Below are 26,045 nucleotides of genomic sequence, written 5' to 3' on the forward strand. Positions count from 1 at the left end.
AACCTCCCACTCCTTTGACCAAAAGGCTGCTGCTGCTGCTACCTGCTTCCTCTTCTTTCTCATGCTGAAGGACTCTCCTCTTCTCTCACTCACTCACTTTGTAGCCAGCGCCTTTCCTTCACTGTGGTGACTCCTTGGTTTGGTGGAAGCCGAGTTGATTCGATTTGGGCAAAGCACCCCCTTTTGCCTTTCCACACCCAGATGCTCTGGGAGGCAACCTCGCACTGGGTGTGTAGGAGGCAGCGCGAGGGAGTCACCACAGTGAAGTGGTTTATTCCCTTTCCAAGCACCCAAAGAAAGGAAAGTGCTTCGTTCACTCTGGGTGCTGGCAAAGGTTTATCCCCTCTCCAGAGAAAGGGAAATGCTTTGTTCGCTCTGGACTACCAAAGCCTCCATAAGCGCCAACGAAAGGCTCCTCTGACAGCCCAGAAAAACTTGAGATGCCTGGGGGGGGGGGAATGGCAGGAAACTGGCTGGGCCTTTGTGCCACTCTCAAATTTCATTGGAAATTTTTCCGGGCTCGGGGTTTTAAGTAGAAAGTGGTTCTTAAGAAGAGACAAAAAAATATTGAACACCCGGTTTTTATCTAGAAAAATTCTTAAGTAGAGGCGTTCTTAAGTAGAGGTACCACTGTATATGAAAAAAAGAGTAGTTGTATGGAAGAATTTAATATTCTAATATTAGGATTAGAAATGAGATGAAATATGCTTTACAATAGTAAATGTAAATAGAAATACAACATTACTTCTATTACCAGCTCTATTTTAACAAACACAATGGACAGCAATTTTATATAAAATCAATCTATTATTTCACTGAAAGAGTAGTAGATCCTTGGAACAAACTTCCAGCAGACATGGTTGGTAAATCTACAGTAACTGAATTTAAACATGCCTGGGATAAACATATATCCATCCTAAGATAAGATACAGAAAATAGTATAAGGACAGACTAGATGGACCATGAGGTCTTTTTCTGCCATCAGTCTTCTATGTTTCTATGTTTCTATAAAATCAATCAACCCACCAATCTATTCTCAAAAGCACTTGCAGGCAAGAAAAGCAGCAATGGATGGAAACTAATCAAGGAGAGAACAATCTAGAACTTTCTTGAGAGTGAGAACAATTAACTAGTGGAATGACTTGCATTCATATGGAGTGAGTGCTCCATCACTGGAGGCTTTCAAAGGAGATTGGACAATCATTTATCTAAAATTGTATACGGCCTTGATGGCTAACCTTTTTTTGCTCGGGTGCTGAAAGCTTGTGTGCACACACTATTGCGCCTGCGCGACTGCCTACATCCATAATTCAAGGTCTGATGAGGGAGAAAATTGCCTCCCCTGCCCCCAGGAGGCCTTCTGGAGGCCAGAAACAGCCCGTGGGCCTGGTAGGCCTGTTTTTCACTCTTCCCAGGTTCCAGAAGCTTCCCTGGAGCCTGGGAAGGGCAAAAACACCCTCTCCCGGAGGCCCTCCAGAAGCCAAAAATGCCCTCTCAGAGCCTCCATGTGAGCTGAAAATCAGCTGGTTGGTGCGCACATGCGTGCTGGGGCTGAGCTAGGACAATGGCTTGCGTGCCACCTGTGGCACCCGTGCCATAGGTTCACCATCACTGTTATAGGGTCTCCTGCTCAAAGAGGAGGTTGGACTAGAAGGACCTCCAAGATCCCTTCCAAGTCTGTTATTCTATTCCTAAGGAACATCTATTACAATTATCGATGGAATTTGTGTCTCTGAACCTGATCCTAGCATGAGAGGATTCACATAGGCAAGATTCACTGATCTTTATTCACATCATTCACTGATACTTGTTCTGCTCTGGCCTATTTGGATCGGAACAAAGGGAGAATCCACATGCTGAGATTTCAAATAACACACTTTTATATAACAAACAGGATTTATACAAGCAGTCCATTTTGGCAGCTTTCCATGTTAAATTGGATAAGAGATAAACATCTGGGCAGCCGCCAAGAGTCAAAGCTAATTATCACATTCCTCGGTAAGATAAGAGTTATTCAGCTACACATACACACACTCACAATTCTCTAGGTTTTTCTCACACAGCTGCATCTCTACTCAATGAATTTAGAAGAATAATAGCAGGTTGCCAGTGTGGCATTTCTGGAACCCCAAATCTAAGATTGCCACCATTACGAATGTTGAAACACCACACCCCATTACCTAGAAATCCTCCTTTATATCCTGTCTGGGTGTGGTCAACTGTTTCCTAGAGATATACAGTAACTGTCTAGACTTCCTTTCACTTTCTGAATTTTTCCCCATAAAGATATTCCTGTCTGCTTCATGAACTACTGACCCGGGCATCTAATAGGGGCTCCTCTCCCATGTCCCCCTCCTCCTCTGACTCAGACATTACTATCATTGAGGTTTCCACAGTTCCTCAGGTTTCAACTCTACCTCACTCTCACTACCTGACTCGGTTCTCAAGAACACTGGCCTAGGATACCAAGACAGGCCCAGTTCATCCTCCTCAGAATCTGTGACTAACTGACCCAGTTGTGGACTACTCACAACAATACTAAATCATAGTTTAGTGTTACATGGGAATACAACTTCTATTAGTAAAAATGTCACTCAAATCAGTCACCACTGAGTTTCTAGTCTTCTTCAAGCTGGTTTCCTACAATTATGCTGAAATGTAAATGTAAAGACCACCCATCCATCTGGCCTTCCAAAAGAATTTGAAGACCTGGCTCTACCAGCTGATTTGGGCCCCCAATTGGGGAATGGCATCTTGGAGGTAGTTAATGGATTAGCCAGGCCTTACATCTTCTCCATGTGCACTTTGCTCCCTTCCCCTTCATCTTGGTTAATTGAAATTTTAGCTGATTTTAAATGTAAGATTCTTATTTCTTTTAACAGTTTATATGGTATCTTAATTATATGACTGTGCCACTTTTTGAGTCACCTTGGTGAGATGTGTGGCAGAGAGGTTTAATAATAAATAAATAAATAAATACATTTTACATACTCTGGTATAAAACTGATATGGGTCATTCTTTCTCATGTGGACCAGGTGAAATTGAAGCCTTATTTGAAAAGAAACCATCACAAAAATATGTGATAGAACAACATACGGTGATCCCTCGATTTTCGCGATCTCGTTCTTCGCGAAACGCTATATCGCGATTTTTCCCACCCGATGACGTCACTCTCTTCCTTCCTTTCTCATCTTTCTTTCTCTCTCTCTTTCTCTATCTTGCTTCTTCCTCTCTCACACTCTCTTCCTCCCTCTCTCATCTCTTTCTTTCCTTCTCTCTCTTTCTCTATCTCTCCCCCTCTTGCTGGCGGGCGGCGGGTGGGCGGCGGGCGGGCGAGCGGGGGCATCAGCGAGGAAGACCCAGGGAAGGTTCCTTCGGCCGCCCAGCAGCTGATCTGCTGGGCGGCCGCAGCAGCAGTGAGCAGACGAAGATCGGGATTTCCCCGCCGCCCACGCAAAGGGGAAACCCCGATCTTCGTTTGCTCGCTGCTACTGCGCTGCCGAGCAGATCAGCTGCTGGGTGGCCGAAGGAACCTTCCCTGGGTCTTCCCCGCCGCCCATGCAAACTCCACCATCTGCGCATGCGCGGCCATGAAAAAAGGGTGCACATGCGCAGATGGTGTTTTTACTTCCGCAACCCTACATCGTGAAAAATCGATTATTGCGAGGGGTCTTGGAACGGAACCCTCGTGATAATCGAGGGATCACTGTATATGATAGAAAAAATGTGCTCCTTCTAATGATATAAAAATGAAGATGATTGAAGGTGAGGAGTTCTGTTTCTGCACTTTTTTCTATCATATATTTTTGCACTTTTTTCTATCATATATGTTGTTTTTGTGATGGTTTCTTTTCAAATAAGACTACAAAAATCAGTCAAGTAAACACCTGGTCCACTTGACAAAGAATGGCCCATATTAAACTTGAAAGATGTAGCCTACAGAAAATCATTGTGTAGTTTGCCCTCAACTACCAGGAATTTTTTTTTCTAAGGTCTCTATTATAAATGACAAGTTATAAGTAATGCATTTAGGACAGAGACTGAAGGTAAAGCAATGGCCCCCAAACCACAATATTCAATATAATCCTAATTATTACTGACAATCTAAACCATCTGGCTTAATGGCATGCTATTTATTCTTGTCAGTTCTGAAAATTGTTACAACAGGAGCAAGCACTTATGAATTGGTAAGGCAGTATTTGCCAGCTGTTCATAAATTTATGGAAGGGCCTCCATTTTAAAAAGATTTCCTTTTATTAACCAAACTCACATAAATTTGTTTCAAAAGAAAAATTGAGCAGCATTTCTACTTTAGAATCCATAGTAGCCAAATATTTTTTTAAATCAGGTCTATTCTTGAAAGGGATGAGTGTCTTTTAGAAAAATAGAAATATTGCTACAGAAAGAAACAATAGTAGAAAATTAAAAAATAAATTAAAATAATGGTTTGTTGTAAGTACTGATTTGAGAATAGTTTGGGATGAAAATAAAGCTTTCATTAGAGATTATTTTATATAATAGTGAGATCAAAAGAAGAGGCAAGAGAAAACAAACTATTTTGAATGATAGGAAAAAGAAGAATTACAGAAACATAGAAGTCTGACGGCAGAAAAAGACCTCATGGTCCATCTAGTCTGCCCTTATACTATTTTCTGTATTTTATCTTAGGATGGATATATGTTTATCCCAGGCATGTTTAAATTCAGTTACTGTGGATTTATCTACCATGCCTTCTGGAAGTTTGTTCCAAGGATCTACTACTCTTTCAGTAAAATAATATTTTCTCCTGTTGCTTTTGATCTTTCCCCCAACTAACTTCAGATTGTGTCCCCTTGTTCTTGTGTTCACTTTCCTATTAAAAACACTTCCCTCCTGGACCTTATTTAACCCTTTAACATATTTAAATGTTTCGATCATGTCCCCCCTTTTCCTTCTGTCCTCCAGACTATACAGATTGAATTCATTAAGTCTTTCCTGATACGTTTTATGCCTAAGACCTTCCACCATTCTTGTAGCCCGTCTTTGGACCCATTCAATTTTGTCAATATCTTTTTGTAGGTGAGGTCTCCAGAACTGAACACAGTATTCCAAATGTGGTCTCACCAGCACTCCATATAGCGCGATCATAATCTCCCTCTTCCTGCTTGTTGTACCTCTAGCTATGCAGCCAAGCATCCTACTTGCTTTCCCTGGAAAGAAGACTTCTTTGATCATAGAAAAGAATCCTATAGATGCCATACTTTAGAATACTAATTTTCATGATTGAATTCTTCTCTATACCACAAATTCCATGTGGAAGGGGAAAAGCTGAGCTGGGTTATAGCCTAGCTTCATCCAAGTTGCTAGATTTACTTGTATTGTGAAGTAACAATACAAGATTTTGTAAAATCTGAACAAGATTATTTTACTATCAATTTCCACCTGTGGCCCAATAACATTTAGTTCCATTTTAAACATCCTGAAAGTATTTTAAACGAAGCTCTCTAGAAGGGTGAAATTCAGAAGGCCTGTACTACTATACCACAAGTATGATTTTCTTTGATCAGTTTCGTTTATATTGGCATGTACTTTTGTTAGCACAAGGGGTGAAAATAGCAAGCTCTGTACTAAAAGCACAATTATGACATCAATCCACAATGCACAAATAGAAGCTGTTCTAAAATTGGATTATGTGGGGAAAGGATATGGTGTACTTAGAAAAGAAGTTTCGAAAGCAGCCTAAGGATGTAAAAAGAAGGTACATAGAGGATCCCGTAGCTCAGACCGATATAATCAGCCTATTCTCTTAAACACCCAAAGAAGAAGAAGCAACGGACTGAAATTAATCAAGAAGAAAATCAATCTAGACCTGAGGAGAAATTTCCTGACAGAACAATTAGTCAGTAGAACTTCTTGCCTCCAGAAGTTATAGATCAGACCTGGGCAAGGGACGGCCCGTGGGCCGCATCCGGCCCACCCGCTGTCTGTGACGGGGCCGCCTGCTATCTGTGACCAGTATGTGGAGGTCGGGGTCCACTCCAGTGCGAGGATGAAAGAGCTCACTGCATCTGCTGGGACTCCTCCGGTTCCTGCTTTCCTGATGAATCATGAGGAAAGCAAAAACCGGAGGAGTCCTGGCAGATGCATCCTCGCACTGGAGTGGACCCCGACCTCCTACCAAGAATGACCAAGCACAGAAACTACACAAAAACTCCAGCGCAGTGACTGTGGTGCACCGTGTTGCCGTAAAGCAAACAATTAGGGGTCTATAGAGTGGGTCTGAGTGTTTAGGTCAGGCCAGGGTCTGGGTCTTTAGAGTATTGGGTAGAACTGAGTTAATTATATTAGTCCGGCCCTCTAAAACCATCCCAATTTCTCATGCAGCCCCATGGCAAAATTAATTGCCCACTCCTGTTATAGATGCTCCAATACTGGGAGTTTTTAAGAAAAAGATTGGACAGCCATTTGTCTGAAATAGTATAGGATCTCCTGCTTGAATAGGGGGCTGGGGTAGAAGGACCTTGAAGGTCCCTTCCAACTCTATCTTTCTAATCTCTTGTTTGAAAGAAAATCAAAATTGTAATTGAAGTGTCATTGGAAGTTATAATAAAATGACCTGTCAATCACAAATTTCATTTTCTTTCAAACAAGAGATTAGAATGACACTGAAAATCCTAAATATTGTTTATTAACAAGAGTTAAGTTACATTGCACTCCAAAATTAAAAAGAATTTCCTCCCTGAATCTAAAATTTGAACTGGAGAATAATTATATCAATGGTAATCAGCAGTATAAGCTTTATGCCTCAGGACCAAAGACTGGTGGAAAACTGAGAGTGATGGTTGATGCCATTTGCACAAAGTTTCCCAGAATGTTCTAGGAACCAGCAAAGGCATGGCTAGATTTGATAGCCCTGTAGGCTGCATCAGAAGAACGTTTACACATTTTCTACATACACAAACAACTAAACTTTGAAAGAAGTAAATTCAGCTTTTGAACGATGTGGGAGTAAGAATGGATTTCCAGAGAAAAATTGCAGGCTACAGGAACCAGGAGCAGTACTCAGGTGACCCTGAGGATACAGATTCCATTCCATTCTATTCCATTCCATTCCATTCTATTCTATTCGTTTTCATCCCACTTAGGATTGTATGATTGTAACTTGTTGCTTGTATCCTAAGATTTTTATTAATATTGATTGTTTCTTCATTGCTTATTTGACCCCTATGACAATCATTAAGTGTTGCACCACATGATTCTTGACAAATGTGTCTTTTTCTTTTATGTACGCTGAGAGCATATGCACCAAGAGAAATTCCTTGTGTGTTCAATCACACTTGGCCAATAAAATTCTATTCTATTCTACTCTATTCTACTCTATTCTATTTTATTCTATTCGTTCAATTTTTTTAAAAAAATAGTCTTTATTAATTATTTACACTAAAAAAAAGACAAGACAAATACAATACAGAAAAAAGAAAGAAAATAAAGAAAAAAGAAGAAACAAAACAAAACAAAACAAACAAACATATTTGTCAACCTGCAAGTTGGCCTTGTTTGTACAGCTTTCACTATTGTTTTCTATATTTATATATTTACATGAGTCTTGGCTGTGTATAGCTCACACTTATATCCAGTATTTTATAGTAAAGGAACAAAAAAGAGTAACAAGATGGCTAGTAAATAACATATTTGATTGTAATGTGATTATTTAAAGTTTTAAATAGTTTTTTTGGTCAACCCAATTATACCATCTTTCCCACGTCTGGTAGAATTCTGTATTTTCTTTTTGTTGAATTTCCATTGTCAATTTATCCATTTCAGCAATTTCATAGATTTTATTTATTATATTTAAGATTGATGGAATATTACTTAGTTTCCAGTTTTGCGCAAATGTGATTCTAGCGGCAGTAATCATGTGTATTATTAGATATCTGTCCTCCTTTGCCTGATAATTCCGAGCACATATAGCTCTGGTTTTAATGGAATTTGTAAATTTGTTATTTGCTCTAAAAGACTTTTCATTTTAGTCCAATATTTTTTGGCCTTTGGGCAAATATTCTTTCAATTTTTTATGCCGCTCAACTTTCTAGAGACTCTAGGCAGCTCACAATCAAAAATATAAAACATCCAAATAATACTAAAACCTCTAAAAAGAGTTTGAAAACAATTTAAATACAACCGTTAAACCCATGCATATCATTTATGGTCAGTTCTCAATGGTTACCACCATCGAGATAAACTTCCAAGTGTTTCAATGACCGTCTAAAAGGATGCAAATGACCAGAATATAAATAATTCCATTCCCCACTATCCTGTCAGAGATGAAGAAGATTCTTGGATGAGAAACAAAATGTCTTCAAATTAAAAAACAAGAATGTCCAGTTGTCTGAAAAAGTACCTTTGGGACAACCATGATCTGTATGACTGAGAATCTCTACAGATTTTCAACTAAACTTCAATCTTATTTTAGAGATGCAATCGGTAGGATTAATATAATGGTTTTAGCCAGTGAAGGGCTGCAAAAATGTTTACTACCACATGGGCATGGCTTATTTTGTGGGTGTTGCTTGCCAGCCATGTGACCAGGTGGGAATGGCTTGATGATCCTGTGACCGGGGGTGGCTTAAAGGTCATGTGACTGGCTTAAAGGTGGCCATCACTCACGTCAAGGGTTTGGGTTAGGGTTAGGGCGCCTGGCCTCTCCTCGCCTAAAAGAGATACAATTTCCTTATCTATTTACTTTTTACTGAACACCCAAAATATACTATTTAATTCTATGTATATATGCCATGTGTGTACATGCATATTACACATAGGCACACAAAAATATACATTATCTACTTTATAAACTGTATGTGTATGTAAACACACACACATGCACAGCTCTTCTAAAATTATACACATTCAACCTCATTTACTGCAATAGGAAAAACATACCCAGAGCCTAGAAGGGGAAAAAAGGAAAAACGAAAATCAAAATATTTCTACTGGTACTGCACACCTGACCAAAATTTTACTACCGGTTCTGCGTACCTGACCGTACCCGGAGCCCATCACTGGTTTTACCCCACTAATCTCAACTGTTCAAAATCAGCAGATATTGGAAAGACCATGTATGATTATAGATTTGATTCCTGGAACACTAATGACTAAATACTAAGCATTCCCATTGATCCTGTGCTGCCATCTAGTGTCTTCAAAGTGATAATCATTGCATCAGACCCAAATGTAAAACATCGCTTTATACAAATTACGATCCAATCTTTCTTTTAAGTGCATGTTCTCAAATGGATTTTTTACTAAAACTTTGATGAAACAACCTGGAAGAGTCAGGCATTTTTCTTCTGTTTAATGTTTCTCTCCAATTTTGTTAATGTCACAAAAAAGAAGGGATAGAGATGTTCAACCTTTGACAAATATGATGAAAAGAGCCAGGTATATTATTACATTTCCAAAATTTCATTGATTCATTCTTAAATTTTTTTGCTATTCTCCCTGGAGACATATGCCACCTATAAAACATCTTCTACATATTTTCTTTAAAATTTGTAGCCATTGTCATCTTATAATTCCTTTCCCATAGTTGCTGCTACATATTCATATTGATTGTATGTCCTATATGTCTCATCCATTTTACCATTGTATCTTTAACTTGCTCAAATTTTAATTCAACAGATTAAAAAATAGATATAAAATTTCTTCATCAAATTGTCCTCTGTTGCTGTTATTATTTTGTCCAATTTTGCTTTTTTCAAATTTATTCCTCTAGCCCTGGTTTCAAGGGATCCTGTGGAGTATAAGATACATAGTTGAGAGAATCTACGTTTGCAGGAACTTTAATGGGCTTTCTTGATGCCTCAAACTTCAGGGAAGCCAGCAAGTCTGACCCAGACAAGTAAACATTTTAATCTGACTGCGAAATCTGAAAACCATAAGCTAACTGCAATTCTCAGTTGTAAGCTTTAGTAGTAGGTTTTTTTGGGGGGGATATCTTTGCCCTCTCTTATTTTATACTCCCTGTACTTGACAGGGCGCCCACAGTTTTTATGATCAGGGAATTGTTTGGCTTTTCTGAAGACTTTATATGTATATCTCAGTGCAACACCAGCCCACACTTAACAGCTATTTACAATGTCCCATATTCACATGACTACAATTCACATTATTGTTGAAAATCCACGTTTACTTCAGGGGTGACTAACTTGATTTCCCTGAGGGCTGCATCATGGTTGTGTTTGGCCTCTGAGGGTTGGGGGTGATGGGTGGTCAAGGTGGGCATGTCCAGCTCAATGTCATTCCTGTCAGGGATGCCTGTGATGGCCTGAATGCTCCACCAGTGAAAATAGGCTCCCAAACTCTGTTTTCGGGGGCATAGTCTCCTACAACCCTCTGCCAGCGAAAATGGAGCTCCATTTTTGCTGGCAGGGGGTTGCAGTAGGCTGTGGTAGCTGAAAACAAAGCCTGGGAGTCCATTTTCACTGTCAGAAGCATCACAGGTCGCTCCTCCGTTGTTTCCAGGACAGCCCCATGGGTCACATCTAAGTACCCCATAGGCTGAATCTCGCCCCCGGGCCTTGAATTTGGCATTCCCAATTTACTTCTTGTCTCTGGTAAAAAATACCCATAGCAAACAATGGGTTTCCATGATAACTGCAAGATTGACTTTAAGACTGCTATGTTCACTTAACAACTGCCTAAAAAAAAAAGTTTTGGAAAAATCAGGTCAGTCACATGATCCACTGCTTCTCAGGCATCCCAATTTATTGTAGTTACAGACAAAATTATGGTCATAAGTAGTAGTTCTGCATCCAATCTTTACCAATCTGAAATCAAGGTTAGGCACAGTTGATATGATTTTAGCTGTTCCCTGAAAGTATGAATATGGAAACGGCTTAGCAGCTTTCTAATCTCTTTCTCCTTTATTTCAATTTGGGTTGTACTTCAGGGAAGGGGCTGTTAGTACTAGAAACTAGGCATTGCTTCAGCCCCCAAGTTGAGAAGCTATAAAATCTATAATCTTATGTAGGGCCAAGCACAGAATTTTAACTATGATGTGTTACTCCAATAAGTGGATGGGACCAGGGCAATGGAATCAACAAGGATACAATCAAAGCTAAATGCAATTTATTAATTAAATTCATTAATTTAAGCTGTTGAATCCCCATGCATTAATAATTCCTAATTTTCTCTTACAGTAAAAAATCTTTAATTGGATGCTAATTTTTCAGAGGACTCCAGAAGCCACAGCTCCTCTCTCAGAAATGAACTGGCTACAATTACATCTTCTCATTTTCCAAATGTCTTTATTTAAAATCTCCCTTGAAATGCTTGAAAAACTGATTGCTGCTAACCTCTTTAAGGATTTATGTGCTTAATTGGGAGTTGATAGATTTTTAAAACACTGGAATAGCTGTTCTATTGCAGCTTTTAGTTTATATACCCCGACAGGTTTTCTGGGGGGGGGGGATGTTTTGTGCATATATCCTATGCAATTGTGCATGGAAAAAGCATTAGTTTGGAGAAGCATGGAATATGGCCCATGATATGTCTTATTTGAGACAAATGTGCTGCTTAAATGATGATTAATCATTAAGTGCCTATTTAAGCAGAAGGCAGCTGCAGAGTAAGATAACACTGCCATCTTGTGAATCATTTAGTTCACAGCCTAAAATTAAAATGCTATGCATGTTGCTGATTTTTTTCCATTTAAAACCTGCTACACAATATGCCTTTGACGCTCAATTCACACATCTTAAAATAGATCTTTGTAGATAGGCATAGACATTACCATGAGAACACAGGCAAGTCTAGGTGCAGACCTGTTTTTCATTTTACGATATAGGAAGGAGAGAGGGGTAAGGTCTACAGATTGATTCCTATTCACTCTTTTTCTCTTTATTGTGTCTACATGCCTGGATTTCAAATAGGAAACAAACACCAAACAGCACAAAAAGAGCAAGCAGCAGAGTGAGGCAAAAATATATACCCCCGTGTATATCAGATTACCTGTAGCCTGATGTACATGACTTGTGCTGTTCATAATCAGAGAAACTGTATGTATGTGTGTGTGTGCCTGTATTTACATCCGAAAGGTAAAAAGGGCAGAGTAATATGACACAAAGATAGGAATGCCTTACCACCCTAAGCCAGTGTTTCCCAACCTTGGCAACTTGAAGATATCTGGACTTCAACTCCCAGAATTCCCCAGCCAGCATTTGCTGGCTGGGGAATTCTGGGAGTTGAATTCCAAATATCTTCAAGTTGCCAAGGTTGGGAAACACTGCCCTAAGCCATGCCTTTGGTGAACAGTTTGTCCCCTTTAGCCCATGTTCAGGCTATTCATCTATTTAAAGGAGACAAGAGTGCCCAAGGTAATATTTGAAAACCCAGACATGAAAGCACAGACATGGTTATAAACAGAGTTGCCTTTTAAATTTATGAAACAAACATTTTACCCCATGGGTTCTAAAGAAGTCCAAGGCTATGAGTAAAGATCAAACAACCACAATCAAGGATCTGAGTGGGAGCAGCACATTTTGTTCTATCTAGGCATACCTCCCAGAGACCAATAAGAGCTCACAGAGTTGGCCTCCTCCGGGTCCTGTCGACTAAGCAATGCAGGTTCACAGGACCATGGGGGAGGGCCTTCTCTGTGGCTGCCCAGGTTCCATGGAACCAACTTCCGCCCCATGTCCATACTGCTCCCACTCTGCTGGCCTTTCATAAGGCCACAAAGACCTGGCTTTGCCGGCAGGCCTGGGAGCCATAAATTTATATCCTTGATGGCCAACTCTATGAATGGTCTGCACATGCATAACTGCCTTTTAAAATAACTTTTTAATGGGGTTTTAGTTTTAGATAATGTTTACTTTTAGATAATGTTCAACTTCTGTTTTTATACTGTATTTTTATTATTGTTGTAAGTTGCCCTGAGTCTTTCGGGATTGGGCGGCATAGAATTCGAATAAATAAAATAAATAAATAAATAACTATTGTGGGTCAGTCCTTGGTCTGAGGGTTGATGACCTCTGATCTAGGTCACTCCCTATAGGCTTGGATCATAAACTCTTATGTCCAAGATCCTTTAGCAAGTTACTTTCTTTAAAGATTATTACAAAACAGAACTGGATCCAAACAGCTTTTGGTATGATTCGGTGCATGTTGCTAATTACTGGGGTTGTAATCCTGTGAAAGATATCTATAACTGGCATTTGTTTTGAGTGAAATCTTTACTGCTCCTTGCTGGTACTATGTGGAGCACTCTACTTATGCTGTGAACATGGCTAAAATGTGCAGCTTAAAGCAAAGATGTGTTTAGAGTCACAACTGCTTCTTTCAGAGCAGAGATTATTTGTGGATTTGTGAATTATCATTCATTTTGCTAAATTTTCCATCAAATGCAAAACAAAGCAGCAGGAGAAAAACTACAGGAATATTCTAAGACACACTCCAACTTTTCTTCTTCAGTTGTACTTCTCTCTGCTACAGGGCTTAGTTTTGTGCTATAATGATTTCACATCATTTTCGCCATGATTCCTACCGATGGTTGTTACTGTAGAAACAGAGAAAAAGAAGGAGCCAACGAAGTCCCATCTGCCCATACTTGTATTTCCTTTAAGATAAAGTCCACTCTTGTAGGCTTGGATGATAGTCTGTGAAAAAAAAAAATTAAAAAAGAGAAATCATGGATGAGGATTTCTGTCCACAAGATAATCCAAAATTGCATTTCTATCCACACTTTCCTGGAATAAGTTCCACTGAACACAAACTTCAATCTGAATCAAGGCATGAATCAAAACAAAGTTTCCTTTGTAAATTAATTCATCTTCTATGTTTAGCTGGCTTGACAGGAATTTAATATCTTGTCCCAATCCTCCTTTAAAGATTTAGTAGAATCCCTACTATATAATTTTGTAACAATGAATATACGTGAAATTCTAACTTTGAAGGACAACTAACCCTTAAGAGAATGTGCTTTATTTTAAAGTATTCCTTATTGCCCATCCCTCAGAGGAACAGATCTGAAAGCAGCATAAACAGGAAATAAAAGACAAAAACAAAGAATGAACTACTGATATCAGAGCAATTACAATGTGCTGATAAGGGGAAACCCCTTAATTAGCAGATTAAGAAATGAGGGCCCAACCAGAATGGTCTTTTCCTTCGAAAAAATCTTTAGAAAAGGATATCTTCTATGATCTTAATTAATGAATGGACTGGTAGCAACCAGATATTTTCTTCCAAAGAAATGGAGCCCCCATGCCACCTAAGTTTTAAATGCAGCATTTATGTTCTCTATAAAGATAAAAACATGACTGATAAAGAAAGGTTATTTTACAAAGATGTATTAGGACATCTAAAAATAAGACTTCTTTTTCTTGTTTCACTATCTTTTAGTAACACAAAAAGACAAAGAGCTTAGACCCATCACCTACATTTAACTCCAAGGGTTGTTATAGGGATAAAAATGAAGTAAAGTAAGAAACTACTACACTAGACTCTCTTAAACTCCATTGAAATATAAATATAATTTTAAAACCCAGTTCCATTAATTCCCTGTTGGGACTCCGTGGTGACTGGGACAGAGCTGGCATAATGCAAACATGTTAACTGGTTGGTAAATCCACAGTAACTGAATTTAAACATGCCTGGGACAAACATATATCCATCCTAAGATAAAAATACAGGAAACGAAGCAGTGGAAGTGATGTGCCGGTGTCTGGAGGCTGTTGGGGCCTGGATGGGTGCCAACAGACTCAAACTCAACCCGGATAAGACGGAGTGGCTGTGGGTTTTGCCTCCCAAGGACAATTCCATCTGTCCATCCATTACCCTGGGGGTGGAATTATTGACCCCCTCAGAGAGGGTCCGCAACTTGGGCATCCTCCTCGATCCACAGCTCACATTAGAGAACCATCTTTCAGCTGTGGCGAGGGGGGCGTTTGCCCAGGTTCGCCTGGTGCACCAGTTGCGGCCCTATTTGGACCGGGACTCATTGCTTACAGTCACTCATGCCCTCATCACCTCGAGATTCGACTACTGTAATGCTCTCTAATTAGGGCTACCTTTGAAAAGTGTTCGGAAACTTCAGATCGTGCAGAATGCAGCTGTGAGAGCAGTCATGGGCTTACCTAGGTATGCCCATGTTTCACCATCACTCCGCAGTCTGCATTGGCTGCCGATCAATTTCCGGTCACAATTCAAAGTGTTGGATATGACCTTTAAAGCCCTTCATGGCACTGGACCAGTTCATGTGCCAGCAGATATAGTTCCGCGTGCCCCCTGTGGTACCTGTGCCATAGGTTCACCATCACTGCCACAGACATTAGTCTAACTACATGAAAGATATGAACGGGTTTGAGTAGTTTTACAATAATACTGACAATATTTAGGAATAATACAAATAGGAATTTCCGATATGATTTTATATCAAGGCACAATGAAAAATGGATCAGACTAACAAAGAGACTAATTTGAAAAAAACTAAGTTGCAACAATTTGAAAGAGGAATAACAGAATAACAGAGTTGAAAGGGATCTTGGAGAGCTTCTATTCTAACCCACTATTCAGGCAGGAAACCTGATTCCATTTCACAACAAATGATTGTCCAATCTCTTCTTAAAATCTTCCAGTGCTGGAGCATTCATAAGTTCTGGAAGTATGTTGTTCTACTGATTAATTGGTCTTATTCTCCAGAGAGGGGTGGCATACAAATCTAATAAATAAAAAAAAATAAAAAATAAAATAAAATTTCTCCTTAGTTTTAGGTTTATTGTATTTCATTCCTGTTTAGTTTCCATCCAGGAGATGCACTTGAGAGCTAAATGAAATAGTGATACAGATCATCTCACAATGGCAGGATGGTCACCTGTCAAAGTTGCTGCAAGCAGAGGATAAAATAGATTATCTCTAAACTACCTACCAATTTATCACCACCTTTCAAACATACTGTAAATATACTTGAAGATGTCTAAAGCAGTGATTTTCAACCTTTTTTGAGCCGTGGCACATTTTTTACATTTACAAAACCATGGGGCACATTGGGGGGGGGGGGGCGCGCTAAAAAAAGTTTGGACAAAAAAATTCTCTCTCTTTTTCCCTTTCGCTCTATTTCTCTCTCCCTCTTTCTTTCTCTCCCTTCCTCTTTTTTCTCTCTTCCTTCTTTCCTCTTTTTTGCTCTCTTTCTCTCTCCCTACCTCCCTCTATATCTTTCTCTCCCACCTTCCCTCCCTCTCTCTCTCTCTTGCTTTCTTTCTTTCTTGCTCTCTCTCTTGCTTTCTTTCTCTCTTGTTCTCTTTCTCTCTTGCTTTCTTTCCCTCTCTTGCTTGCTTTCTCTCATGTTTTCTTTCTCTCTTGCTCTTTCTTTCTTTCTCTTGCTTTCTTTCTTCTCTCTTGTTTTCTTTCTCTCTTGCTTTCTTTCTCTCTTGTTCTCTTTCTCTCTTGCTTTCTTTCTCTCTGTCTTGCTCTTTCTTTCTCTTGTTTTCTTTCTCTCTTGTTCTCTTTCTCCCTTGCTTTCTTTCTCTCTCTTGCTTTATTTCTCTCTTGCTCTTTCTCTCTGTCTTGCTCTTTCTTTCTCTTGTTTTCTTTCTCTCTTGTTCTCTTTCTCCCTTGCTTTCTTTCTCTCTCTTGCTTTCTTTCTCTCTTGCTCTTTCTCTCTGTCTTGCTCTTTCTTTCTCTTGTTTTCTTTCTCTCTTGTTCTCTTTCTCCCTTGCTTTCTTTCTCTCTCTTGCTTTCTTTCTCTCTTGCTCTCTCTTGCTTTCTTTCTCTCTTGCTCTCTCTCTTGCTTTCTTTCTCTCTTGCTCTCTCTCTTGCTTTCTTGCTTTCTTGCTCTCTCTCTTGCTTTCTTTCTCTCTCTCTTGCTTTCTTTCTTTCTTGCTCTCTCTCCTTCTTGCTTTATCTCTTGTTTTCTTTCTCTCTTGCTCTTTCTTTCTCTTGTTTTCTTTCTCTCTCTGAGCTTCATGGCACACCTGACCATGTCTCACGGCACACTGGTTGAAAAACACTGGTCTAAAGCAATCAGGTATATAGAAACCTGAAATGAATACTTTCATGTATTCCTTACATGCCATTTTTCCAGGTTAGTCTTACAAACTGTATTTTTCGGAGTATAAGACACAGCCTTTTCCCTTTTAAAAGAGGCTGAAAATTTGGGTGCATCTTATAGTCTGAATGTAGCTTTTTGAAGCTTTTTTTCTGCCCTAACGAGGCACTAACAATCTTCCTGGCTTTCAGTCTTTTTCATTGCTACTCCCTCCAAAACATGTTTTTCCAGCACTAAGCAGAGGGTAAAATAATGTGCTGACCAGATTAAGGTAGGCAGATTTTTTTCTTATATTTTCCTTCCCCAAAACTAAGGTGCGTCTTATACTCCAGTGCATCTTATACACCAAAAATACAGTATATTGCAATTGAATGCCTCTATCTTTTTCCAATCTCTGCAGTGATTACTATGGATGATTTGCACTCTGGAACATCTGGCTATTTAATATTTAATAACTCAGAAAATTTCTTCAGTTAGAACTGTTTCATTCCTGTATGTGACCATCTTTTGCCAAATTAGTATTTTAGCCCTGTTTTTATGTTTTATATTTACTGTATATCCCTCATTATTTTTATAAATAATTCAGGATGGCAAACACACGCAATACTTCTTCCTCCTCCTATTTTCCCTAAAACAGGTCCGTGAGATGGGTTAGAGTAGACTGAGGGACTCACCCAAAGGCACCCAGCTGGCTTTCATACCTAAGGCAGGAATAGAACTTATTGTTTATATCTGTAAGTCACCCAGTCACTTACATACTGAGAAGGGAGCACTGTCTAAATTTGATAAATAAATAATAAATAAATAATCCTTCCGCAACAAATCTTACACTTTATCAAGAATACTAAGATGCATAATAGAACTTTAGTTACATTCAACCGAATATGAGATAGAGAACAGAAGCTGTACATACAAGACTTAGGGAGTCCAGCCAACATATGCAGTGTAATCATAATTCCTTTTCATTTACATCGGTATGAAGACAAACAGAAGATCAAAGATAGCTTGTCTAAGGATAAAATCCCAAACAAACTTGGCTAGGAATAAACCCATTGGACTAAGAAAGATTTCCCCCCTCCTGAGACTATAATGCTTGTTATTAATAACATTTGAATCAAAGTTTTTTTTTTAAAGCACCTACAATTGAGAATGGGGTGAGTCAGGCATGCTACTGTTTTGGAGGCAAATGGCAGTTGCCTTTTCCAAGCGAGATTCTGATTTCTTAACCTTATAAAAACATAAAATACTGGTACCAATATATAAGGTAAATATTAATCTTAAATTTATGTTTAAGAACACAGAGAAAAGGCCATACATGTTAATTGCTTATTACAGAGATTAAATCTCAATATCTCGTCCACGCTGCTAATAATAAACTTGAGAAATCCAAGGATCAAGGTTACCTGAAAATATCTTTAGCCTATTAATAAAGTATTTACAATAGCTTCAAAGTCATAAAGTAACCCTAAGAAAATTTCTTTTGAATGCTGTATAAATATGATTTTATGTCTATTCAAGGCTTTTATACACTATTCAAAAGAGACCATAAAAAACTAAAAAGAAAACAAAAAGATCAGAACCCATTCTCTCCAGCATCTTACACCCAGATAATTTGGAATTAATACAAGAAAGACAAGCTTCTAATGCCTGTTCTCATATTACCCAAATCCCTGCTCACAGTCACTAATGCCCTTATCACCTCGAGGTTCGACTACTGCAACACTCTCTATATGGGGCTACCTCTGAAGAGTGTTAGGAAACTCCAGATTGTGCAGAATTCAGCCATGTGAGCAGTCATGGATCTTCCCAGATATGCCCATGTTTCATCAACACTCTGCAGCCTGCATTAGTTTAGTTTCCTGCCGATTAGTTTCCGGACACAATTTAAGGTGTTGGTGATGATCTACAAAACCCTACATGGCCTCGAACCAGAATACGTATGAGACCGCCTTCTGCTGCATAAATCCCAGCGGCCGATTAGGTCCCACAGAGTTGGCCTTCTCCAGGTCCCGTCGACCAGACAATGTCATCTGGCGGGGCCTAGGGGAAGAGCCTACTCTGTGGCGGCCCTGGCCCTCTGGAAACAACTCCCTCCGGAGATTCGAACTGCCCCAGTCCTCCTCGCCTTCTGCAAGAGCCTTAAGATCTATCTATGTTGCCAGGCACAGGGTAACTAGTGTAACCCCCTCTCTGACATTGAAAGTTATGTATGGTTATAATTATGTAGTATCAATTGTTTTTAAGGTAATGGGTTTTAGTTACAATTTTTTTAATTATTAGATTTGTATTTGTATTGTTTTATTGTTGTTGTGAGCTGCCCCGAGTCTTCGGAGACGGGCAGCATACAAGTCTAAAAATTATTATTATGATTATGATGATTATGATGATAATGATGATAATGATGATTATGATAATTATGATGATTGTTATTATTATTATTATTATAAAACTGGAGCCATTGACAAAAAGTGAGGGTTAGGTATTGGCCTATACATAGTACCATACATTGTGTAATAAGTTCTATTATGATTTGTTGATAGTTTAATGGGAACCCAGACACTATGGCCTGTATAACAACATTAAAAAGGATTTAAAATATTGGAGAAGAGACACATGGATCTATGCCTTTTTGATTTGATGATTCAGTAAATCACATTGATTCAATTTTCCAGATCAATTTGGAAGAAAAAGACATCAAATAAATCCAGAGGCATCCAATTTGACTTCACAGTTCAATGATTCAGGGAAAATGGCTTCAAGTCAAATAACTAAACTAAACTTTTATGCAGCGCTATAAAATAATCCAATGTAAAATTAAACAATGTACCCTCATCTTAATGCTGGCCTCTACAATCTAGAGTTATATACCTTTCACCAATAATTCCATAGTTTTCAAAATAGAAAAATCACTCAATCCTATCATCTTTTCCAGGGAAGTTTTCTCAGCTTTAAAACTTAAATGATAGATTGTGTTCACACACAATCCAATTAGCCAGGGTAAAAAAGCTTCTGGTTTAGTTAATTATATAATCATAGAGAGTGGCATACAACTTTAGTTAGTTAATAGTAGTAGAAGTAACAGTAAGGGCAGAATAGGCAAATGTGATGTCTTCAAACTGTACAGCCAGATTGTGGGAAGGGGGAGAATTGTGGTCCAAAATATGTTTAGGCCAGAATTCTCCAATCTATAAGCTTGGAGACCTGTTTCCTAGATCCAGTCCCTATGCCCTACGGTTGGGTCCATGCAATGAGTTTGATGCAGCAATCTCCTTAATCTTTATTTAGGATGTGGTATGCTCTTTTCTCAAGAAGACATCCTTGGATTTAGTCCTGATCAAGTAGTAATATCCATTTGGGATTCTCATATCTAGGGATACTCCAATACTGACTCTCATATGATACTTTTATCTCTTACTTATGGGGGGCATAAATTTACATCTTTGATGACCAACTGTATGAATGGTGTGCATGTGTATGATTGTGTCTGTCCTTTTTATAATAACTTTTTTCACGGGCTTTAGTTTTAAACAACGTTTTAGCCTTAGATAATGTTCGACTTCTTTTTATCGTTTTGTATCTATTTATATTGTTTATATTGTTGATGTAAGCCGCCCTGAGTCCTTTGGGATTGGGCGGCATAGAAGTCAAAATAAACAAACAAACAAATAAATAAATAATATTTGAAAACCAGACATCACTCATTGCAGAGTTGTTGTTGTTGTTGTTGTTGTTGTTATTATTATTATTATTATTTATTAGACTTGTATGCCGACCTCTCCGAAGACTTGGAGCGGTTCACAACAAGTAATACATGAGATACAAATATTAAAAACAATTTTAAAATTGTTTAAAATTGCAGTTGCAGAGTTGCATCTGTCCTGGACCAGGAGGCCCTTTGGAGACAGGGGAAGAGCCTTCTGTGTGGTGGCCCCGACTCTCTGGAACCAACTCCCTCCAGATATCAGAGTTGCCCCCACCCTCCTTGCCTTTCGCAAGCTCCTTAAAACCCACCTCTGTCATCAGGCATGGAGGAATTGAAATTTTCCCTTCCCCCTAGGCTTATAGAATTTATACATGGTATTTATTTATTTATTATTTATTAGTTGGACTTGTATGCCGCCCCTCTCCGAAGACTCGGGGCGGCTCACAACAAGTAAAACAGTCACAACAATGCAATTAATTAAAATATTTAACGATTTAAGAAAAACCCCATGTAATAGCAAACACACTCACAAGCATACCATGTATAAATTAACGTGCCCAGGGGAGATGTTTAGTTTCCCCATGCCTGACGACAAAGGTGGGTCTTAAGGAGTTTTCGGAAGGCAGGAAGAGTAGGGGCAGTTCTAATCTCCGGGGGGAGTTGGTTCCAGAGAGCCGGTGCCGCCACAGAGAAGGCTCTTCCCCTGGGACCCGCCAACCGGCATTGTTTAGTTGACGGGACCCGGAGAAGGCCCACTCTGTGGGACCTAATCGGTCGCTGGGATTCGTGCAGCAGAAGGCGGTCTCGGAGATATTCTGGTCCGATGCCATGACGGGCTTTAAAGGTCATAACCAACACTTTGAATTGTGACCGGAAATTGATCGGCAGCCAATGCAGACTGCGGAGTGATGGTGAGACATGGGCATACCTAGGTAAGCCCATGACTGCTCTCGCAGCTGCATTCTGCACGATCTGAAGTTTCCAAACACTTTTCAAAGGTAGCCCCATGTAGAGAGCATTACAGTAGTCGAACCTCGAGGTGATGAGGGCATGAGTGACTGTGAGCAATGAGTCCCGGTCCAGATAGGGCCGCAACTGGTGCACCAGGCGAACCTGGGCAAACGCCCCCCTCGCCACAGCTGAGAGATGGTTTTCTAATGTAAGCTGTGGGTTGAGGAGGACGCCCAAGTTGCGGACCCTCTCTGAGGGGGTCAATAATTCCCCCCCCCAGGGTGATGGACGGACAGATGGGATTGTCCTTGGGAGGCAGAACCCACAGCCACTCCGTCTTATCCGGGTTGAGTTTGAGTCTGTTGACACCCATCCAGGCCCCAACAGCCTCCAGGCACCGGCACATCACTTCCACCGCTTCGTTGACTGGGCATGGGGTGGAGATGTAAAGCTGGGTATCATCGGCATATTGATGATACCTCACCCCATGTCCTTGGATGATCTCACCCAGCGGTTTCATGTAGATGTTAAATAGCAAGGGGGAGAGGACCGACCCCTGAGGCACCCCACAAGGGAGAGACCTCGGAGCCGACCTCTGACCCCCCACTAACACCGACTGCGATCGGTCAGAGAGGTAGGAGGAGAACCACTGGAGGACAGTGCCTCCCACTCCCAACCCCTCCAACCGGTGCAGAAGGATACCATGGTCGATGGTATCGAAAGCCGCTGAGAGATCGAGGAGCACCAGGACAGAGGATAAACCCCTGTCCCGGGCCCGCCAGAGGTCATCCATCAACGCGACCAAAGCGGTTTCCGTGCTGTAACCGGGCCTGAAACCTGACTGTCGGGGACCTAGATAATCGGCTTCTTCCAAGGACCACTGGAGTGCCACCACCTTCTTGACAAACTTCCCCATAAAGGGAAGGTTGGAGACTGGACGATAGTCATTAAGTACGGCTGGGTCCAGGGAGGGCTTCTTGAGGAGGGGGCGCACGAGCGCTTCTTTATAGAGTGTTGGAAAGACTCCCCTCCCCAAGGAAGCGTTGGTAATCTCCTGGGCCCAGCTCCGTGTCACCTCCCTGCTGGCCGAGACCAACCAGGAGGGACACGGATCCAGTAAACAGGTGGCAGAACTCACAGCTCCGATGGCCTTGTCCACTTCATCAGGTGTCACCAGATCAAACTCTTCCCAGACAGGTGGACAAGTACGTGCCCCAGTCACCTCGACTGACTCGTTGTCAGTCGACTCTGTTTTACAATTGGAGTCGAGGTCGGCCCGGATCTGAGCGACTTTATCAGCGAAAAACGTGTTAAACTCCTCGGCACTACTCTGCAAGGGCTCCCCAACTCCCCCCTGATTAAGAAGGGAGCGGGTCACCCTAAACAGAGCAGCCGGGCGGGATTCCGCTGATGCAATCAAGGCGGCATGGTACGCGCATCTTGCCGCCTTGAGCGCCACTTTGTAAGTCTTAATAAAAGCTCTTACAAGTGTTCGATCAGATTCGGACCTACTCTTCCTCCATCGCTTCTCTAGACGTCTCTTTTGGCGTTTCAACTCCCGGAGCTCCTCGTTGAACCATGGGGCTCTACGGGGTCTAGCGCCGCGGAGAGGTCGCAAAGGCGCAATCCGGTCACGAGCCCCTGCCGCAGCCCTGTTCCAGGCCTCAGCAAGGGACTCCGCCGAACTGTGGACGAGTGTCTCTGGAATAACCCCAAGCGCCGTCTGAAAGCCCTCAGGGTCCATCAGGCGTCTGGGGCGGAACATCTTCATTGGTTCTGCCTCCCTGCAGGGAAGGATTGGAGCCAGGAAGTCAAGCCGTAGCAGAAAATGGTCTGACCATGACAAAGGCAACGCTTCTAAGCCCCTTAGTCTCGGACCATTACTCAATTGCTCGGAAAGGAATACCATGTCAGGTGCGTGCCCTCCCTCGTGAGTCGGACCCTGTACTACTTGAGTCAGGTCCATGGCTGTCATGGTGGCCATGAACTCCTGTGCCAGCCCAGAGGTTTCGCCGAGTGACGGCAGGTTGAAGTCCCCCAGGACAATGAGTCCGGGGAACTCCACCGCCAACACGGCTACCTCCTCGAGTAGCACAGGCAGGGCTTTTGACACGCAGCTGGGAGGCAGGTACGTGAGAAATAAGCCCACCTGAACCCCTAAGTCCAACTTCAGCAAGAGAGACTCGCAACCTGCAATTTCCGGAGCAATGAGTCTACGCAGGCAAAGGCTCTCCCTGGCTATAATAGCCACTCCTCCCCCCCTTCCCTGGGGTCGAGGTTGATGCCATATCTGAAACCCGGCTGGGCAGATTTCAGAGAGAGGGACACCTCCCTCCGGGCCCAGCCAGGTTTCAGTAATACAAGCCAGGTCGGCCTCCTCATCCAGGATCAGATCCTGGATGAGGAGAGCTTTATTTACCACCGACCTGGCATTGAGCAGCAGCAACCTGAGCCCAGGGCCAGAGTTACACTCATCACCAGTACCCAAGATTGGGCTCACAGAGCCGGAACAAGGGACCGTTATTAAGCAACGGTCTCTCGTTCCCCTGGAACGGCTAACTCTGTGGTATGTATGATTGGTTCTTTAAATTGGGGTTTTTAGATTATTTTTAATATTAGATTTGTTTACATTGTCTTTTTATTGTTGTTAGCCACCTCGAGGCTTCATTGTCAGATTCCATTGGGAGCAAAACAGGCCTGCGGCATGTGGATGTCTCCCCCACATCCACCTGCACATTCCTTGGGGCAGGAGCTGGGCCAGAGCTAACCGCAACACTATATAGTATATATACTCAACTTACAAAAATTCATTTAGCGACCAGAGTTATGGCACTGAAAAAAGTGACTTATGATCATTTTCACTACACTTATGACTACTGCAACATTCCCATGGTCATGGGATCAAAATTCAGACACTTGGCAAGTGACTCATATTTATGGCAGCTGCAGTGTCCGAAAATCATGTGATTGCCTTTTCTGATAATCAAAATCAATGGGAAGCCAGATCCACTTAACAAGTGTGTTACTAACTTAATAACTGCAATGATTCGCTTAACAACAGTGGCAAGGAAGGTCGTAAAATGAGGAAAAATGCACTTAACAAATGTCTCCCTTAGCAACAGAAATTATGAGCTGAACTGTAATTGAAAATCGAGGATTACCTATATTTACCCCTTGGGTGAGCATGCTGACTTAGGAAGTACAGTGGTACCTCATGATATGAACTTAATTGGTTCCAGGAGGAGGTTCGTAAGGTGAAAAGTTCATAAGACCAAACGATGTTTCCCATAGGAATCAATGTAAAAGCAAATAATGCGTGCAAATCCTTCAGGAAAATCCCAAACTTTAGAAGGGAGGCGAACAGAGGGCAGGGAGGAGCAGCTAAAGGGGGCGGGTGGAAGAAGCAAGGCTAGGCTAAAGGGTGAGTGGGAAGGAAGAAAGGCAAGGGGGGTGCCCCTTCCTTTTCTTTCTTCAAAAGACACCCTTTCAGTGCCTCTGCTGTTTTCCTACTTTTGTTAATGCAAAGTCTTTCCCCCTCCAAGCCGCCCCTCCCTTTTCTTTCTTCAAAAAAAGGGGGGAAAAAGAAACCCATTCATCCCAGCAGCAGCGGCTTGGGGTTCGTAAGGTGAAAATAGTTCGGAAGAAGAGGCAAAAAAAATCTTAAACACCGGGTTCGTATCTCAAAAAGTTCATTAGAAGAGGCATTCGTAAGATGAGATACCACTGTACTCCACTACTGTTTTTCACTTTCATTGTTAAGGCTTATTTATTTATTTATTTATTTTATTTTTAAAATTCTCAACTTCTTCAAATTTAGTGCCTTAGCCATTGCCCACTCGTCCTTAGCCTGAAGCTGGCTTTACAGATATTTGTATACCCTTTTATTGTTTAGGAAATTTTTAAAGATTCGATTGTTCTTCCAGGGAGCCCCCTTTAATTGGTTCATAGTTGTTATCCTGTTCCGCTGGTCAGCTGTGTTATTCTTAAACATGTATTGTCTTTTTATTTATAAGCTGCAAAGAATTGTCAGGGTGTTGGGTGCTCTTGAAAGTTAATAAATAAAACAAATGAATAAATAAAACTACTTTGTAATGAGTTTCCTTTCCCTCCCTCCTCCCTCCCTTCCTTTTACATTCTGGAGGATGCCTTACATTTAATTCTACTTCCTAGTCCAGTAACTTCATCTATGTCATAAATTTCCTTTTTTATTATATTATTGTTAACTATTGTTAAATCATAGTGAAACACAGAAATCCAAAACAACCAAACAATCAATAACTCATAAAATTTCATTGCAACATTCCTGTGGTGTAACTTCCATCCTGTGCATAGTTATCTCAGTCTAAACTCCACTGAATTTGGTGATA

At 40.9% G+C, this 26,045-nt stretch overlaps 1 protein-coding gene across 1 annotated transcript in view; it reads right to left on the minus strand.

The window, feature by feature from the left end:
- The window catches only part of KCNK17 (potassium two pore domain channel subfamily K member 17), a 38,537-nt gene that overhangs the window by 10,693 nt on the left and 1,799 nt on the right, over positions 1 to 26,045 (minus strand). The window contains exon 2 of the mRNA XM_070740889.1: positions 13,524 to 13,635. Coding sequence (XP_070596990.1) covers positions 13,524 to 13,635 — 112 coding nt within the window. The remainder of the gene's footprint in view (positions 1 to 13,523; positions 13,636 to 26,045) is intronic.

The sequence above is a fragment of the Erythrolamprus reginae genome, chromosome 1 (genome assembly GCF_031021105.1).
Source record: "Erythrolamprus reginae isolate rEryReg1 chromosome 1, rEryReg1.hap1, whole genome shotgun sequence".
Lineage (NCBI taxonomy): Eukaryota > Metazoa > Chordata > Lepidosauria > Squamata > Dipsadidae > Erythrolamprus > Erythrolamprus reginae.